General features: G+C 41.5%; 1 protein-coding gene across 4 annotated transcripts in view; it reads left to right on the top strand.

The window, feature by feature from the left end:
• Window positions 1-19325, top strand: part of EFR3B (EFR3 homolog B) — a 149053-nt gene that overhangs the window by 27606 nt on the left and 102122 nt on the right. The window contains exon 1 of one of the 4 annotated variants that reach the window (XM_087959751.1): window positions 2677-2863. The exons of 1 other annotated variant lie outside the window; for it this stretch is intronic. Coding sequence is in view for 1 of the 3 variants with exons in the window: in XM_087959727.1 (XP_087815853.1) it covers window positions 2862-2868 (7 nt within the window). In the remaining 2 variants the exon portion in view is untranslated. Of the gene's footprint in view, window positions 1-2676; window positions 2869-6793; window positions 6871-19325 lie in introns of those variants that run through there. 2 more of the 4 variants (XM_087959727.1, XM_087959737.1) reach the window with 2 other exon arrangements.

Genomic DNA, 19325 nt, shown 5'->3' with positions numbered 1-19325 from the left:
TTGCAGCCACTTCTTTAATATGACAAGTATTCAGGTTTATACCCCAGCCACTGATATTGACATGTGTTATGCTCAAGTTCAACCTGAAACTTGAAAAATATGCAACCAAGATATGTTGCTTGTGTTTGGACTGGAAGGTTAAAGTTGGTAATAGCAAGGAGGAAAAACATTGATTTCTAGGGTACAGAAATGAAGCAGGAGGACAACTTACCAATTTCTGCCAATCCAATGATTTCTTCATTCCCAGTGCATTCTTCAAACAACCAAAACAATGCCTATATACATGGACATCACCAAAAAAGAGCACATAGAAATAAAACGGACTATATTATTAGTACTTAGAGATGAAAGAGCCCAGTCATAACAAATGTGGCCAGGGGCTAATTGTAGAACAGCCAAAGTGGAAGAACAAAGCCAATATGATATTGAACATATAACCATCAATTTCAAGAACATAAGGAACTGCTTTGAATCTCACTAATAGGGAACCTGAGCCGCAGAGTGAAATCAAATAAGTTGTGAAGAACAAATGTGAAAAGAGATTGCCCAATATGAATAGAGCAAAATAAATTATGTGTTAGAACAGTTTGGAAAATGTCCAAAAAACAAGCGAAAGCAAAGCCAAGAAAGACAGATATCTCAGAAAAGACATTAAGAATTTTTCAGAGTTCTCTTAGAAGAGACAAGAAGCAGTTAATATGTTAACATCTGTAAAGGGAGTGGAGATGGAAAACCCTCCCAGAAAAGCAATAAAAGCTTTTTGAAAGATCTCCAGAACCTCAAATTAGCATGCTAAAAGAAAACAATGAAACAATGAAAACAATAAGTGATTCAAAGGAGATTTAAAAGTATACAAAAATTCTGTGTAATAGGGAGGTCAACATTCAAGATAACTTAGAAGATATGCTGTTCTTATAAGAACCTCTGGTACTGGAAGTTAAATTCTGCACTTTGTGTTGGATAAAACTTAGGAAAATACTAATGGATAGCCAAGGAGACAAACAAATAGATAATAGAACAAATCAATCACGGCATAAGCCACAAGTTGTAGTATGCATTTGGGACATATTATGCAAAGATTCAGAAACTCTGAAGTCATCATAATGCTTAGGAAAATGGAAGGAAAGAGAAGAAGCAGACAAGCAGCAAGGTGGATGAATTCCATTATAATGGCAATGAGCATCGCATGCTTTGAAGCAAGTTGAGGACAGAGCTTAATGGGGGGGAAAGACATCCATTGTTTCTCAATTTTTAAGATATGTGGACTTTAACTCCCAGAAATCCCCCACCAGCATGCTGACTGGAGAATTCTGGAACTTGCAGTCCATGTGTCTTAGAATTGCTGAGGTGGAAAATGTTAGCATTAGTTAACAAAACTAACTAACTAACTAATCATTTTTCTTTAAAAAACAACAACAACAATCAAAGCAAGAGAAGGAGCAACTCGAAACACCATCCCTTGGGGATTCAACTGAAATCCCTTTGCTTGTAGCCCTTCTTGGCTTCTAACCTCAAAAACCCAACTCTTCCCATCCAGGCACCAACCAAACCTTTACGGACTACAAATTCCATCACCCCTTACCATGGTACAGAAGGCTCTCCCTAACCACAACACCACAGCAAAACATCCCGTGCGTTGTCTATGGAGATTCTCAGTCATCCAGGACATGGTTGTCCCAAAGGTGTTTGTTTTTTTTCAAGAGGCACCTGGACTTGCCTGTTTTTATTTATTTATTTATTTATTTATTTGATTTGCCAATTGTTTACAAGATAATAAGTATAAATGTATACATAGTTGTGAATACATGAAATGGGTACATATAAGAAAAATAAAAGAATAAGAGAAACAATAGGACAGGGACGGTAGGCACGTTAGTGCGCTTATGCACGCCCCTACAGACCTCTTAGGAAAGGGGTGAGGTCAATAGTAGACAGTCTAAGGTTAAAGTTTTTGGGGTTTGGGGAAGAGACTACAGAGTCGGGTAGAGTATTCCAGACATTGACCACTCTATTGCTGAAGTCGTATTTCCTGCAATCAAGTTTGGTGCGGTTTACTTTGAGTTTGTATCTATTGTGTGCTCTTGTGTTGTTATGGTTGAAGCTGAAGTATTCATTGACAGGTAGGACATTGCAATGTATGATTTTATATACCATGCTTAAGTCAGACCGAAGACGGCGTAATTCAAAGTTTTCTAGTTCTAGAATTTCAAGTCTGGTGGCATAAGGTATTCTACAACGAGTAGAGGAGTGGAGAACTCTTCTTGTGAAATATTTCTGGACTTTCTCAATTGTGCTAATATCAGATACGTAGTGTGGGTTCCAGACTGATGAACTGTATTTTCTTTGAAGACGTTTCGCTTCTCATCCCAGAAGCTTCTTCTCTGAGAGCTAAAGGAGCTTCTGGGATGAGAAGCGAAACGTCTTCAAAGAAAAACCAGCAAGTCCAGGTGCCTCTTTGGGGTTAAAAAAATAAATAAAAATAAAGCACCTTTGGGATCCCTGCTGGAAGAAGTCTAAACGCGTCAGACCGCCTCCCTCCCCCCAAAAAAACCCGAGGTCCTCGGGGGCGTGTCTAGCTAGAGGGGGAAAGGACCGCCTCCTGCTTGGTCGCCACCCTACCCTGCTCATGCGCAAAGCGAGCCTTAGCCGCAGCCTGCGAAGGGGCCGCTATTGTGCCGCCGCCGCCGCCGCCTGCGCGTGCTTTGTCGCTTCATTCATGCCCCCTGGTGGTGCCGCCCACTGCTGGCTGAGCCGCGAAGGCTGAATGAACGCCAGAGGCGCCGCAGAGGCAGAGCCGAGCGCGCGTCGCGGAGCTTGAGTTTGGAGAGCGGGCCGGCGGCCGGAGGAGGGTCGGCTGAGCCATGTACGGTAAGGGAGGACGGGGCGTCCGTTTCCTTTCGCCCCCCCGGTACTGGTTGCTTGGATTTCCCTGGCTGGGTCCGGTGGAAGGTTTCTTCCCCTCTCCTCTCCTCTCCCCCCACCCACTTTTTATAACCTCTTGCCATTTGAGCCGCGCGGATCCGTTTCGTTCTCCCCACCCTCCCCTCCTCATTTCCTTCTCCGGTCGGAGGCAACCAGGCACTCCATTTCTACACGGTATTTTCGAGAGCCGCTTGCTCCGGAGACATCCTCGTGCCTGGAGATTTATTTCCCTTCCCCGTCCGATACTTTCCTTGACCAGCAATCCAGAGAGCCTGCGAGACCGGGTTCACCCACCCACCCACCTTCCCCAGGCGCTCCATGCATCCTTTTGAAAGGGGAGCGTGGTTAGAATAGAATAGAACAGAACAGAACAGAATAGAATTAGTAAAAGAGTAGAACAGAATAGAATAGAAAAAGAAAAAGAATAGAACAGAACAGAACACTTTGTTGGCCAAGTGTGATTGGACACACAAGGAATTTGTCTTGGTGTAAATACTCAGTGTACATAAAGAAAAGGTACGTTCGTTAAGAAACAAGAATCATAAGGTACAACAATTAATGATAGCCATAGGGTACAATCAAGTTAGGAGTTGTGGCTAACCGGTGGACTTCTGGTTGGGGTTTTACGGGCACTGACTTTCTTCTCATCCTGGAAACATCTCAAGTGATGTTTCAGGGAGCCAAGTTCATATTATTCTGAATTGCAGCCGGCTGCTTTCGAAAAGCGTCCCTTTTTTATTTCTGAGAGCCGGTCAGACAAATAAGGGTACTTCTTTCTTATTCCAGCAAAGGCCAGAGGTTGGAGGCGGAAAACTGCTTGGGAGGCGAAAAAAAAAATAGCGTTTGCCTCTCCCCTTCTATGATTTTTTTAAAAAAAGTAAATATTGGGCTAAATAAATGATATGGGTATAGCCAGCTTCTTAATTGAGATGTCATGTGTTGGACATTGTTGCCTGGGAACATGTCCTTTATGACAGGGGTCTCCAACCTTGTCAACTTTAAGCCTGGAGGACTTCAACTCCCAGAATTCCCCAGCCAGCTGGCTGGGGAATTCTGGGAGTTGAAGTCCTCCAGGCTTAAAGTTGACAAGGTTGGAGACCCCTGCTTTATGATATCCCTCTGATCTCCCCACCTTGGCAAAGTTTCTCTGTCAGGAGAGGTTTTTTGTTTTTTTGGCTAGCCTGTAGGAGAATTCCCTCTTTGAGCTATGGCCATAAATCTGGACACAGCTTAGCCACTTCCGGAGAAAGGAATCCTTCATGAACCCCTTTGGAGCAACATTAGAAACCCTTTCTCGAAATTGCTTCCTTCAAATGAAAGAAATGCTGTCTGTTGTTTCTATTTCTCCTGCACGCACCTAAATCAGAGCTCTCTTTGACGCTTTGAGCCCAAACAGAATAGATGACAAACACACAGAGCTGCCCAGAGAGATGCAAAGTAGAATCAAAGACTCTATAGCCTCTCTTTGTGGTCTTAAGACATCCTGTTAACTTGCTTCATTGATAGCAAATCAAACAGCTTGCAGTTGATATGGAATCACTATGGTAGATCTGCTGCAGAGGCAGTGTTTACCTTACTCTCTTTTTTCCCTGCCTGTCCCTTGTTCAAGCCATGTGTTATCTAATTCTCCTGGATTGCTGTAGTGCACTGGCTGCAGTTTTACTGGGCAATTGTAGTCCGTGTCTTCAGCTGGCACCATGTTGGTGCAAGGAGGAGAAGTAAGCTCAGTAGAAAGTTTTGAGTACAGGAAAAGCTTGATAACTGCATTTTAGAATATCCAAGTTACAGGTGCATGCATATATAGAACACACTGTGAGCAAATGAAGTGTGGTGTACCAACCACTCTCTCCCTCCCTTGTGGTCATACACTCCCTGCATCCTCAATATGCAAGAACTACTAGCAGGCTCCAAGAATCAGTATGGATGGAGCAGCTCTCCAGTGATGCATATTATACTGCCGCTGTTAGTTGGTGCAACATCAGGACTGGGGTGAGTAGTGGAAGGGATTCATTAAACATAGCAGAGTCTCCATCACCTCAGGCACCAGGCTGCTTGGCATGACAAGAAGTAGTCTAATAGAGCCCAGTTTGAAGGATCGGGATTCTGTTTGAGAAGTGAAGTGTGTACTTTAAGCATCTTCAAAGCTTAAACTTAGCTATTTTGTCCCTTAACAATTCCCTTGAACCCACTCAGTGGGAGGGGATTTTCAGCTTTGCCCATTCCAGTCCTGATTCTGAAGCCAGAAGTCAACACCTGATTGTGTGTCCATGGTGAACACATACCTAGCTGGGTTCTGCTGAATGAAACTCTTTAAATGTTTCCTCCTTGCAAACACTATTAGCCCAGCAGAGTTGTTCTGTGGCCACTTTCAGTATTGCTCTAAAGCAGGGGTCTCCAACCTTGGCCACTTTAAGCCTGGAGGACTTCAACTCCCAGAATTCCTGAGCTAACATGATTGGAGGAAGAATTATGGGAGTTGAAGTCCACAAGTCTTAAACTTGCCAAGTTTGAAGACCCCTGCTCTAAAGTTTGTTTATGGATTCTAGAAAGAAAGCCATGTTAGTATATTGCAGCAAAAATAAGACTCCTGTACATTTTAAAATTTAAGCAGTTTATTTTCATGTAAATGTTATAGAATATGGATCATTAGCCACTTCGTTTATCTAATACAGTATATCGTACCATCCATGAAATCTTATGAGATAATAAATTGGCTAGTTTTCAAGATCTGCATGATTATATTGCTGTTTTTTCCACAGTAATTCCAATTCAGATTCAATTACTGTAGTTAGTTTGTTCGTTTATAACTATAATTTATATAGTTTGGATTTTGTGATATTTACTGGCTCTTCTTCAGTGTCATGAACCAGCAGCTTTAGATAGCTATAGAAGAAAAAAAAAATTCCCTGTCATTGCACAAGAAAAGCTGGCTATTATTTTTCCACATACTGCAGTAGACATTTCTGCATGATAAAAATATAAGCTGGCAAATCTTACAAAAATATGAAAGGTTATTTTTAAATATAACCCAATCTGATTTACAAACCAATTTTATAAGGCAGTGCCCTCCAACTTTTCTGGCACCAGGGAAGAAAATTGGTCTTCTATGGACCAGGGGGAGGGGGGATGGTTTTATGTACAACCTTGATCCCGCGCATGTTCAGATGAAGCTTCCCTTGCTCGCCCGCCGTTTGCATGGCTCAGTTCCTTAAAAGACTGTGGACCGATACCAATCCACGGCCCGGGGGTTGGGGACCCCTATTATGAGACAGAAATTCAGTTAAGGCAATATGCTAAGATTAACATTTCAGCTTCAGTTTAGTTTCATTGACAGAAAGACTCGTGTAGAAGAAAATAATCTGTGAAATCTATGTCAGGATTCTCCAAAATCTGGTTTACCTTATAGGTGAGCACCGCACAGATTCTGCTTCCTCTAGAAAAGCTAGAATCATTGGGCACAAATTTATTAAATGTTCTTTGCTCTTCAAATTCCTACATAGCTCTTAGCTGTTTAGTACCAATAAACAAAATATGTATATGTTTTGTCTGTGACTTGGTTTCTTCTTTCTTTTTGGCTCTTTTCTGGCAGTATTCTAAATTTGCATGCATTTTATCCGTTTTTAATCCTGTTGGCAAGGGTCCCAAGAGACAAATCCTTACACTTATAGGGCTGTTCATGTCCAACAGATCACTACATCCCTTCCTCTTCCATTAATGTTGATCCTCAGTGTTGAACATGCCAGATTTAAGAATGTGACAAGAGATTATTAAATTTGTGTCCATCTGTTTTTTTGCATCAGCGAGGGTAAAAGGACATTTGTGTCATTTCCTGTTCTGGATGAGGTACTGTTCTTGCAGGGTTCCTGCCTGAACCAGGAACCCCCAAAAGAAGAATTGGTAGAGGAACATTGTGATCAAAAAGCATCTGGCTCCAAATTTTCAGAAGTGGTGAGCTGGTATCTGGTATCGCAAGCTTTTCTTTGGGGGGGTGGGGTGGGGTGAGTGGGTATAATCAGTTTGCATTGTGTCCATTGTCTTGGCTCTTGGGCTTTCCTTAGCAAGATGGGAATTTGGTCTGTTTCTGGTGATTCTTGCAGGAGCACTGACTGGTAGTCCTTGCTCTTGTTTTCTTACTCTTTAGAGATAGATATTTAAAATATGCAGTATGGATTGTGCTTCTTGCAGTAGGCAGTATCACTTATTTGCTACACAGGAGTTGTAAACAGCGAAGTTTTTGTGGCCATGATCAGGCAGTAAAGTGGGAATTCTGATGTATTTCTAATTCTTAATGATCCTTTGCTGGTGATTCTCCTGAGGAGGTGAAGAAATGGCTGAGGGGAAACCATACAGGCATAGACATGCCCCGATGCTCACTGTGCCGTGTTTGATAATGGAACTTTTCATGTATGATTATCATGAAAACACATGATGCTAATTAATTTTTAGGGAGACAACTGCCTTTCCGGAGGAAGGGTTGTATACAAACCATGGAGAATCTATTTGAAAAGAGAAAGCCCTAGTATCCAAGAAAATAAAAAGTGTTAATTGGCATGCCTAGCTGTGGGTTTGTCAAATTTCAAAAAGTTAAATTTCCTGTGTGCTTACACAGACGAAGAAAAGCTTTTTGTATCTTTTTACCAACAGGGTATCCAGCAGATGCTGATAAAGCATCAAAATAGACACTTGCAAAAGTTGTAGGAATAAATGCCTTTTTACTTGTTTTTGATCAATCTGGGTATTTATAGCATTTATGCTTTTTTCCCCCAGGAGTTCAAGGGGTGTGTGTGTGTCTCAGATTGTCTCCTCCAAGCAAGTAGATTGGAGTAAGCAATAGTGACTGGCTATGAGATTTATGATCAAGTCAAAATTCGAACCTGGGTTTTTCTGAGCCCTGTTCTGTACCTTAATGATGCTACCCTTGTTCTGTACCTTTACTTGCATGTTTTTCAGTGTTGCCTTTAGCAGAGACCCTACCCTGCCTGATCCGTTTGCTGTGAGGTAACTGAGCTGTTCAGTAAGAAATGTCCAATTTTTGATGGATTGCTACTCATCTTGTAGAATTTTTCTGTGCTGCATGAAGACCTTTTAACTTCCTTGTTGATATGTTTTTAATTTACTAAGCATCATATTGTTTACCCAGCTCAATTGATTAACTTCTGACTTGATTCCTGGCTATGCTAAATGTTTAAAATAAAGTTGGAAACTTTTATAAGAGCTGCATTCTTTGCAAAACATTTTGCCCTGAACACATGCACCATTCCCTGATCAGACTTGATATTATATTATCTGGCAAAGTGCCCTTTATTAGTCCTCCCTTGAACAAATATGATAAAGGTCACATTAAAGAGTAAGCTGCATGGTGATTTTCTTCTTATGCAAAAATCCTTGTTCATCATTTATGATTTCTTACTGAGGAACCCACAGGGTCCCTAGATGATAGCTTGAAAATATAGCTACTGAGCTGAGTGTCATTCTATCTATTAATTAAACGCAAGTTTGCACAGCTGAAGGCTGGCCAGCGTTCAATTATAGATGACTTGGCAGAAGTATTTGTCCAAGGAAAACAGCACTGATGGAACATCTCAGATAGTGCTGCATCATAAGATGCAGATGATTAGGAGTGCAGTTGGGAGCAAGTTTTCTCTTTTAGATGGAAGGAGTAAGTGCTAGTTGTATCAGGTAGAGACCTACGTAGAGGAGGTGGACAGTAAATTAAAGTTTTCTGCAATTTGACCCAAGCTATATAGAGCAGGAGCTCTCTGAGCATATAAAAAGGAGAATTTAGCAACTTCTATTTTGATGAAAACAACGTCTTGTGATCTTCAGTCATAAGTCATTATGTTTAATGAGGCTAACTAGATTCGGATCAGAAGCACCTACCTCTATATTTTATTGTTATTGTTGTTAGTTGCAAAGTCATGTCCAACCCATCGTGACCCCATGGACAACGTTCCTCCAGGCCTTCCTGTCCTCTACCATTCTCTGGAGTCCATTTAAGCTCAATATTTTTTATTAGCCATTCTTAGGCCATTAATTTAAGGGGCATATTTATTCATTTTTTTCACCATTTTCCTGTTTTGTTTTAATCCGTTAACAATGGCATGAATCAAGAATGATTACCATGCAGGCACCATTCTCGCAGCTATAAGAACTCATATTTGTTAACTCTTGTTAAGATGGATATGAGAATGGAGGAACATTTTCTTTCTTTTTTTTTTTTAAACAAGTTTTATTAATTTCAAAAACAAACAAATCATCACCAACCATTACATATTTGAACCTTTTTCCATTATAAATTTTACAAGTCAGATAAAACCTTATCTTATACAATACAATTCTATTTTAAACCATTTCTAAATGAGCATAAAAACATATCTTGTGGAGGAACATTTTCTTAAGTGGTGGTGCATGCTTGCCAACTTACTTGCTGCACTTGAAAGAAAAATGGAGACTAGTTATCTATAAAAGATGAGAAAAAGACAGTTTAAATAATGGTTTAAAGTCCAAATACACAGTCATGGATACATAAAAGAGAAATATTCCTAGGCCTGAGTCTATATGATTGCCCTAAAATGGAAATGGGTTTTACGCAGACAGGAAACGTCATTTATCAAAGAATGTGGTAATATGGAGGTAAGCAGCTTTTATCTATCTATACAGGCAAAATATGTCCTTTGCATATAGAAAGCTGTACTGTTTCCCATCAACCTCAAGTAAAATAGAAGATGGTTGCTTCAGAGAGGGATATTCAAAAATACGAAAATACTCTGAATATGGACAGTATTTTAGTCATTGATTATCATGAATGGAATTGACTGTCAGATTCTCGGATATTGCCTTTTATTGCAAAGCTATCATCCAACCTTGTGGGTAAAACGCTCGAGTTGGCAGCATTTTGGAGGCATTTTTCTCTCTTAAGGCTGATTGACTTCCCACATAAAGGACACGGATAAAACAGATGTGCTTTATTCAGTCCTGAATAATCTGTTCATTTCCAGGACTATTCACTGGTTCATTAATTCTTGATGCCACCTAGCTAGTTGCAGATTTTTATTTTTTATGTTTTGCTCTAAAAGAGGTACAGAATTTTACCTCAAGCTTCCCATAACACTGGTACGTGGAACCGTGCAATTCTATAACTTGTTCCAGGAATTCTCAAGGATTGGTTTGTCCTATCATGTCTTTTGATCAACTAATTGCATCTATAGTATACAAACTGATGCTGATCTGGGCAGACTGGAGATCATGTCTGACGTATTTGGGGGCCAGGGAGCTTATTCTTAGTGCCTCTTAACATGCAGGAAAAATCCAACAAGCAAGAGAACAATAAAGAGAGCATGAGTAATAGAGAATAGTTCTGCCAATGTTTATCTGCTTTCCATCATTCACTGCCTCCCCCTCTTTGCAACCTGGAATTATTTGAAGGACAGCTTGTCTCATTATCTAGTAACATGCAGGTGGGTTGTTGAATGATTTTCCGGAGTCAGGAGGAGGAGGAGGCTGAAGCTACTAGAATTTCTGAGCTTTCATGAGCCCAGAAATTAGCTACTGTAATGTATTAGCTACTCAGAAATTAACTACTGGGTGGGAGTGAAGAGGGAAAGTTAAGTTAGGAAGGCTGTTTCAGTAGTTGCCGTGGGAGAGATAGGAGCATGGCCTACCCAATTTTAATAACAAAGTTTCTGATGTGCAGCTTTTATTTATTTGCTTGCTTGCTTTTCTTAGAGTTTCCACATCTTTTGCAGCCAATGAGAGTTCAAGAAGGGTAGCTGCTGTCTTAAATCTGTCACAGAACTTCCTCTGTGGTTCCTGTGGCTTTTTGAAGATTGCTGGCTTTATAGAAGCATCCACTGTTGTGAAAAGAGGTTGCAGGGATTTTTTTTAATAGTCTGCCTGACCAAATGGGCCAAGAAAGTTGATGCATTCTAACACTTCTAATAGTACAGGGATGCTTGAGTGGCAAAAGAATGCAGGACTGATTTAAAAAAGAAATGTGAGGAGAGAAGAATGGGAATACATAACACTCAGCACTTATCTTTTCAAGTCATGTGTCAGCCAGATATTGGGAATTTGTGGAAGTGTAATCTAAATGTTGTCTACATCATTTGACTTTGGTTGGTATTCTGTGTATTTGTTTAGAAGTGAACTCATCATATAGGTGTGCATGCATGCATGTTCTTTCTTGGCTTTTTTGAAATAAGTATTGTGCTGTGTATGGTTTGTTTGGATTAACACGTGCCAACCAAATCGTTTTGGTTTGTAACCAACACGAGCATTTTATATAAATGCAGCCAATTGTGGCTTATTCAGGAAAACATAATGGAGCACAGTCCTTTACATTTTAAGGTGGGCTAGAATCTCGATCAATGGCAAGAAATCTTTTGGGAAGAACTCAAGGGAAGTAAGTTGGGAAAAATATAACATAAGGGGCCCACCTTAGATTGGATTTTGTTGTTCTGTATTTTGAAAAGGGGATGTTGGTGGTGCTTGGGTTAAAACTTCTTTTAGGGCGTATAGTAGCACTATTTTCATCCTCAAATATGGTGGAAATAATGTAGTTTTCTGCTAATCACAGAGCTTAGGAAAGGAAACAGAAAAGATGCTTGAGAGTTGTCTATCTCCTTGAGTTCATAGGTTATTTAGTAGGATCCCCTCTAATATTTTATAGCATCTTCTAGCACCATCCACCCATGAATCTTATTCTCATTAGTGTTATTTTAAGAGAAAGTTATAAGCAAGAGTCTCATAGCTTTGGACTAGATTTTTCCTTTGCGTCCCTGGGATCTTTACATAGAATCAAATAATGCAATTAGATGGTAAAGGGAGGAACAAATTCAACATTAAAATAAAGAAATTATTTTTATTTTCTTCCATAACCCTATACAGAAATGGTACATGAGTAGTGAGGTTTCTTTGCTGCTTTGGTGGTGTCAAAGCATGTCAGTTTGGTCATGACCATATATTGAAAAAATGCTGCTGATCAAAGAAGATTATTTTAAACCAGATGAGCAATAATAATAAACCAGATGGGCAGAGACCTAACCTCCTCATGTCCTTGTAGCAAACATAGTGTAGTATACAATAAAGTTCTCAAATCTATCCTACATTTTACTGCTTCCATTCCAAAGGTTGGTTGGTACCAAAAGCTGGTAGAATTTAGTGACATGGGAACAATCTACTTTATACTGCTAGAGTTCACATATCATTATGTGTGAACCCAGAATAATGGGCAAATCTAGTCTTTATGCTAACAGCCATAGTTAAGAGTTAGTTTATAGTAGTAAAGTCCATCTGCTTTAGGATTCACTGAACATTCTTTGGATCATACAGTAACATGAATGCAGCACTTAAGTGCAGTTGATTAAAATAGCCAAGCCTGTTTTCAAGATTATAGTTGTGTGATAAAAAAACAGACACAGTTATAATAATAATAAGCCACAAACAAGTACGGTACTGCACTTATGCTCCCATATGATCTGAAATATTTCTTCCTATACAAATTTGAAACATTCACAGTCTTACTTAGCATTAATTACACTGATAACTATCAGTTCCCAGTACGTTTCAGCTGTATACCTGTAACTTTCATATCAAGATCATGTTTTTTCCAAGTCACAATGCCCTTAATTTCTGCTGTTGTCATTGAGACTATGCTCTGGTCCTAAGAAATAGATGTTCCATATTAACTACTAAGCTCTAGATTAAAATGTTTTCTGCATTTCTTTAATAATTACTCTTTTCTCTTTTTAATAAATTAAAGTTTGTTTCTATAATTAGTGATATTAAAATGTCCTGAATATTCTGGAAAAGTAAAGAGGTTATTATTGGGGGTAGGGGGAGATTCACCTTATAAAAAATAATGAATTTTGGATTCCAGAACCATTTTTTAAAATATGTATACAGCATTGAATGTCTGTTTTCTAGTATGTGAAAGAGCAAAGAAAAATAAACTTAGGTATTTTCCAATTTCATAAAGCCTTAGGGAATAGGTTGGCTACAAAATTTTCTGGGACACTGAATTCGGAAGCAGATTGAAACATACGATCTAATAGAAGGTTTTCATAGTATGGATCAAATAACTCTATTGGGAAGAATTATGGAATAGAAATCTGGTCAGGATTGTTAAGTCATGATCAAACTTTGGGCTGGCAAAGGGGGATTGTTACCCTCTATTCCCACAAGTTTTCGAGTTGTACCGCAGCCATGAAGTCTAGAACAGCGGTCGCCAACCGGTGGACCACGGCCCACTGGTGGGCCATGAGAAAATTTTGGTGGGCCGCAGAGAAATCTCACCCCCAGAGCACCCCCCCCCCAAAGTAATCCAGGCTGTGCAGAAACACAAGGCTGCACTGCCCACATGGCCCACGGGAACCCTCCCACCCACTCATTCCTTACCCAGTAAACTTGCCTGCTAAATTTCTTTTTCCTTTTTCTGACGATCATCTGTTCTGCTGTGCCGGGAGATTTAGATAGCTAGGAAGCAGGAAATGGTTGGATTTCTTGCTTTCTAGCTAGTCTTTAGATCTTCGGCTCAGCACAGCCAAACCTCCCTTACGACTGAAGGTTTGCTTGCAAGCAAATTCATTGCAGACTCACGGCAAGGAAATTTGAGAGACTGAGCTGGCCGATGGCAGATAGATAGATCACTGAATCACAGAACCAGTTAGTGGTCCCTGGGATCTAAAATTATGAGTTTGGTGGTTCCTGAGGTCCAAAAGTTTGGCGACCCCTGGTCTAGAAGGTTGAGTGTCAAACTTTCTCCACCATAACTTGCCTTTTTCCAGAGCTCTCTTCTAAAGGTGGCTTGATATGAATGTCTTTACCTAATGGTGGATTTCAGGAACATTAGGAATATTGCTGGTATTACTAGCAATACTGTACAGAAATGTATTATTTCCCATTGGCTTGAATTGTCTTTCCTAAAAACAATGACATTTATTTCATTATTTATGACCATAAATTGTAATAGAACAGTGTAGCAATTCTTGATTAACCATTGATCAAGGTATTAACACAATTCCTAGCATATTTAATTTAGTTCATTTTGAGATATAGATATATAGATATAATTTCTTGCCTGTTTATTTCTCTCTCTCTCTCTCTCTTTCCTGTCTCCCCTTATTTTTTGCCTGCCTTTAACCCATTTTTCCATTAACTTTTATATTTGCTGATGTTTAATAAATAAACATTTAGTTCCATTTTGCTAGCTTAACTGAGTAACATGTGTACTTGCTCGGATTTGAACATAAGGATTGACTATGCTGAATGCAAATTTAAAATGGAAATTACCTATGGTAATTTTCCAGCAGTCTCAAGCCAAGAAAAATAATGATAGGAATACTGGAAAATAAATTGCATTTTCTTTAATAGAATGTGTAAAATGCAGGTTATACTAATTTATTTTCCCCCTTATGCCTGAAATAAAAAGGATAGAAAATTGACTGGGTTGTCTAGTGAACAATATCTGGCAATACCTACTTTTCCACTTGCTTTGCAGCTTAAATGGCAATAGGCCAGTAGAGAAGGATGGTCCTATGATCACAAATAAAATGGATGAGGGGTCACATGTTGTTAGGAGTTTCAGATCCAATAACATTTTAGGGTTATAATATTCAATGCCAGCACTTTGAATTTTCCAAAGAAACAAACTCCTTTCTGATATGCCAAAATGGATGATTAATTTATGACTTTCCAGAAGATTGGCAGACTAAATTATGGCTCCCAATCCATGGAAGGCAACTTTTGCAAGCTTGCCTGGCTATGTGATGATCTCAGGGGGAAAGAGGGATTACTAAGCTCTCTCTGCCATAGAGGCCTTAGGAAATAGAAGGAAACACCTGAATCACTGAAAATGTTTCCTACATATGTTGTCTTGAAAACTGTTTAAAAGAAAATGTATACCCAGATCAGTGGTTCCCAAAGTGGGTGGTACCGCCCCCTGGGGGGCGGTGGGATGCCTTAGGGGGGCACTAAAAGGCAAGGAGGCTGACGGGGGCGCTAAGAGGCGGCAGGGGAGTGTTTGAGGCGCCGGCCCTGCAAGTTCACTCATTGACTGTAGCACCGCTCCAGAGCTGGCGCCTCCAATGTGGAAGCGGTGGCACGTTACGTGCCGCCATGGCCGCTTTCGATTCGCCTCTCCCCTGCCGCCTGTTAGCGCCCCTCTGCTGGCCCCCTTGGGGACGCTAAGAGGCAGCAGGGGGCATTCAAGGAGCCAGTCCTGCAGGTTCACCCATTGACTGTAGCACCGCTCCGGAGCTGGCGCCTCCAATGCGGAAGCGGTGGCATGTTACGTGCCGCCGCGGCCGCATTCGATGCGCCGCCCCCCTGCCGCCTCTTAGCGCCCCTCTGCTGGCCCCCTTGGGGACACTAAGAGGCAGCAGGGGGGGCATTCAAGGCACCGGTCCTGCAGGTTCACCCATTGACTGTAGCACCGCTCCAGAGCCGGCGCCTCCAACGCGGAAGCGGTGGCACGTTATGTGCCGCCATGGCAGCGTTCAATGCACTGTCCCCCTGCCACCTCTTAGTGTCCCCAAGGGGGTCGGCAGAGGGGTGCTAAGAGGCGGCAGGGGGGCATTCAAGGTGCCAGCCGGCCCTGCAGGTTCACCCATTGAGGTGCTGGCTCCAGAGCGGTGCTACAGTCAATGGGTGAACCTGCAGGGCTTGCGCCTCGAACGCCCCCCTGCCACCTCTTAGCATCCCCAAGGGGGCCAGCAGAAGGGTGCTAAGAGGCGGCAGGGGGGCAGCGCGTCAAACGCAGCCGTGGTGGCATGTAATGTGCCACCACTTCCACATTGGAGGCGCTGGCTCCGGAGCAGTGCTAGTCAATGGGTGAAACTGCAGGGCCGGCCGGCGCCCCGACGCCCCCTGCCGCCTCTTAGCCCACCTCTGCTGGCCCCCTTGGGGACGCTAAGTGGCGGCAGGGGGGCGTTCGAGACGCCGGCCCTGCAGTTTCACCCTTTGACTGTAGTAATGCTCCAGAACCGGTGGCTTGAATGCGGCAGCACGTTGGGAAAAGCCGCTGCCACCGCTTTCCCAAAGTGCCGCCACTGTCACATTCTGTCTGTCCATCCATCCATCCATCCATCCATCCATCCATCCATCCATCCATCCATCCGAAAGGTCTGTCTGTTTGCCTGCCTGCCTGCCTGCCTTCCTTCCTACCTGCCTGCCTGCCTGCCTGCCTGCCTGCCTGTCTGTCTGTCTCTCTTGCTCTCTCTATCCATCCATCCTTTCATCCATCCATCCATGTTCAAAGTGCCGGCCCCGCAGGCACATCGGGAAAGTAGAGCAAAGCCAGTTTGAGAGGGAGAGAGAGAGAGAGAGAGAGAGAGAGAGAGAGAGAGAGAGAGACCTGATGCATCAGATTGAATGAGGCCTAGTTTAGACTGAGGCCCTTTTCCACATTGAAACCTCTTTGGCTTCTATTAAAGGTTCTGTGGACAAAACATGGTCAAGACTATCAGGAAGCTCTCACATTTTGTTGAGGCTTTAAACAGGATTCATTGGACCAGATCTCCACCCTAAAAATTACTTTTCCCCAATGTATTACAGTGCCAATTCTGAAGAAGGCAAAACCAAAATGTACTGGTAAATTACAAGGAGGGGACACACACACACACACACACACACACACACACACACACTGCCTTCTAACCCTGCTGGAGCAGGTGATTGGACTAGAATAGATATCTCATTATCTTTCTCCTCGCTCCTTCTTTATTTCTTTTTCTTTCTGTCCCTTCCTTCCATCCCCCTCTCTTTCTTTGTCCCTTTTTCTTTCTTTCCCTTTTCTCTTTATTTTCTCTCTCTCTTTCCCTCTCTCAGTCTCATCCCTTTGGATCAGGGGTCGCCAAACTTTTGGACCTCAGGGACCACCAAACTCATAATTTTAAATCCCTGAGACCACTAATATGAATTTTGACTGACGGTGGCTTTCTGGTGGGGAGAGAGAGAGAGAGATCTGATCCAACCTCTCTCTCTCCCTCTCTCTCTCACACACACAGGCAGGGGTGGGATTTAGACCCCTGATCTAAAGCTGTCAAAACTCCAAAAACTGGTCAAGTAGCTCTGGGGATGCCAGTCATAAATTAGAACACTTGCTAAACAACCAGTCTATTAAGTGAGGACCACTTGTATTTGGTTTGCCAGTCACCTGGCCACGCTCACCCAGTCACATGACCAGTAAGCCATGCCCACCCAGTCATGTGACCAGCAAACCACACCCTCAAATTAGGCCACACCCACAGAAATTTGAATCCCACCCCTGGGTGGGGGGCACCGAGGATGAGTTTGTAGCACCAAGGGGGCAGTGGACCGAAAAAGTTTGGGAACCACTGACTTAGATCTTGAGTCATCAAAACAGGAAGCAGTTCAAAGCTCATCTCTGCAGTTATGATTCCCAAAAAGGTAAAGTCTCAAAGCAGACTGGACTCTGGATGACTTCATGAAGAAATCAGGTTAGTCGTCTTGGCAGCCACATGTAAGTGATATGCCATTGTTTACTTGCAGGATGTTATTTTTTTTTAAATAATTCTCGGGTGTTTTGTAGTACTGGGATTTCCTGATGGTTTCCCATCAAAATGCTCTCAGATCAAATCCTGCTTAGTTTTTTTTTAAACCAACCATAAAGAATCATAGCAAGATGTTGAATGCCTGGTCACTTTACTATCCATCTAGTTTAATGTTGTTTGCTTTGGTTGGCAGCAATTCTCTAGGGTCTCATTGAGAGGGGGGTCTTTCTAATTCCTTGCCCTAAGCTTTTTTTTTTTTTTTTTTAGGAATTGCCAGAATTATTTGTTAGCTTGTTTATCATTTTTGGGGCCACCCATCTCCCTCATAGTCTGACTCTCTGTTCCCTCATCTGCCTATCTGAGCACATGTGTATCTTCATACATACTAAAATACATTGACAATAAGTGGATCAGGTCATTCTCAGATTCTTCCAGTCTAGTAAATAGCATCAGGGTACTTAGATAACCCAAGGGTCTGTTTTTATTTCTCCACACCAATTCTTGTCTGATTGGAGCAATTGACTGTTATACTCCAAGGATGATAAAAGCTTTCTGCAGGTCGAGTGCTCCTATTGAGCAATAGCAATTGAGAATAAAGATAGAAGGAAACCAAATTCTCCAAAGGCATCAACTTAACAGTTTGCTGCCCATTGTGCTGCATAGCAAGATGGAGCCCTTATGTACTAACGGTAGTGCATTGGGGTCATTTTTTTCAAGGGTTACCAAGAGAACCGTTGTCCCAACAGTTCCACGTCACTTTCAGCTATGTTCAAGTTGGCAGGGGTTTTCTTACAGTCTTGTTCTTGAAGACAGTTGGAAAAAGGGCAAGGGAAAAACCAGCTGAATTTGGCTGCTGAAAAATGGGAATTGTTGAGCTTCTCATTTCAAAAAAGAACATTTTGTCCTCCAGTTTTTGGTGTCCCAGTTCTCTAGACACAGTTATTGAAATAATTGGTAAAAATGCCATGATTTCTAACTTGTTGGTTCCGTTTTCTGTTTATCATATATTTTTGACAATTCTTTCTTGGCTTGAATCTTTTACAGATTTTTTTTAGAATTCAGTCCTGCCAATGAGCCATTTTTATGGCTTTAAAAGCAGACTGCATACTTATTGGCTGAGACATTGCTTAGCTCACATAGGAAGTTGGGGGTGGGCGACAAAGACCCATAAATACCAGTATCCCTGTGACCACTCCTTCCATGCCTGTCAGATTCCTTGTCTTGATTCCTATTAATTTTTAAAATCTTTTCATTAGAAAAATAAAAGGCAAGTGGAAAATGACCATTTGCATTTAAACTTGACAGGTTTGCCTGAAAAATAAAATTGTTATGTACCTGCAGCTTGCTACCGTGTTTGAAAATAAGTCTGACCAGATGTAAAGGACCATGGAGCTGACCTTGGAGAAGGAAGGAGGGAGGTGTTAAGGGGGAACTTACAAAAGAGATTACACAGTCTTGAGAAACAGGGAAAAAAATGATTGTATGCACCTTGATTTTGTTTACACAAAGTCCTCCACTTATGACTATTCAATTAATAAATTTTCAAAGTTATGACAGTGCTGAAAAAATGACTTATTATTAGTCCTTACTTTTATGACTGTTGTAGCATATGGGATCAACATTTGTGTGCTTAGCAATCAGAATACCTTTACGATGGTTCCTGGGGTCATGTAATAGCCATTTACAGCCTTCTCAGGGGGCTTCCAGCAAGCCAAAGGTCATAAAATCAGGTGCAACTCACAACTATATCACTTAGCGATGGCCATTCTGATCCCAATTGTGCTAGGTTGAGAACTACCAATTGTATAAGATGAGATGGAGAGAAACTTCACAGGCTTTTAAAATTCTGTGATATTCTACCTTGCACAATTTACACAGTTTGGTCTAGTGGTT

Source organism: Notechis scutatus, chromosome 1 (genome assembly GCF_049901735.1).
Source record: "Notechis scutatus isolate UNSWTSFEM ecotype Mainland chromosome 1, rNotScu1.2, whole genome shotgun sequence".
NCBI lineage: Eukaryota > Metazoa > Chordata > Lepidosauria > Squamata > Elapidae > Notechis > Notechis scutatus.
This window is presented reverse-complemented; position numbering and strand designations above follow the sequence as displayed.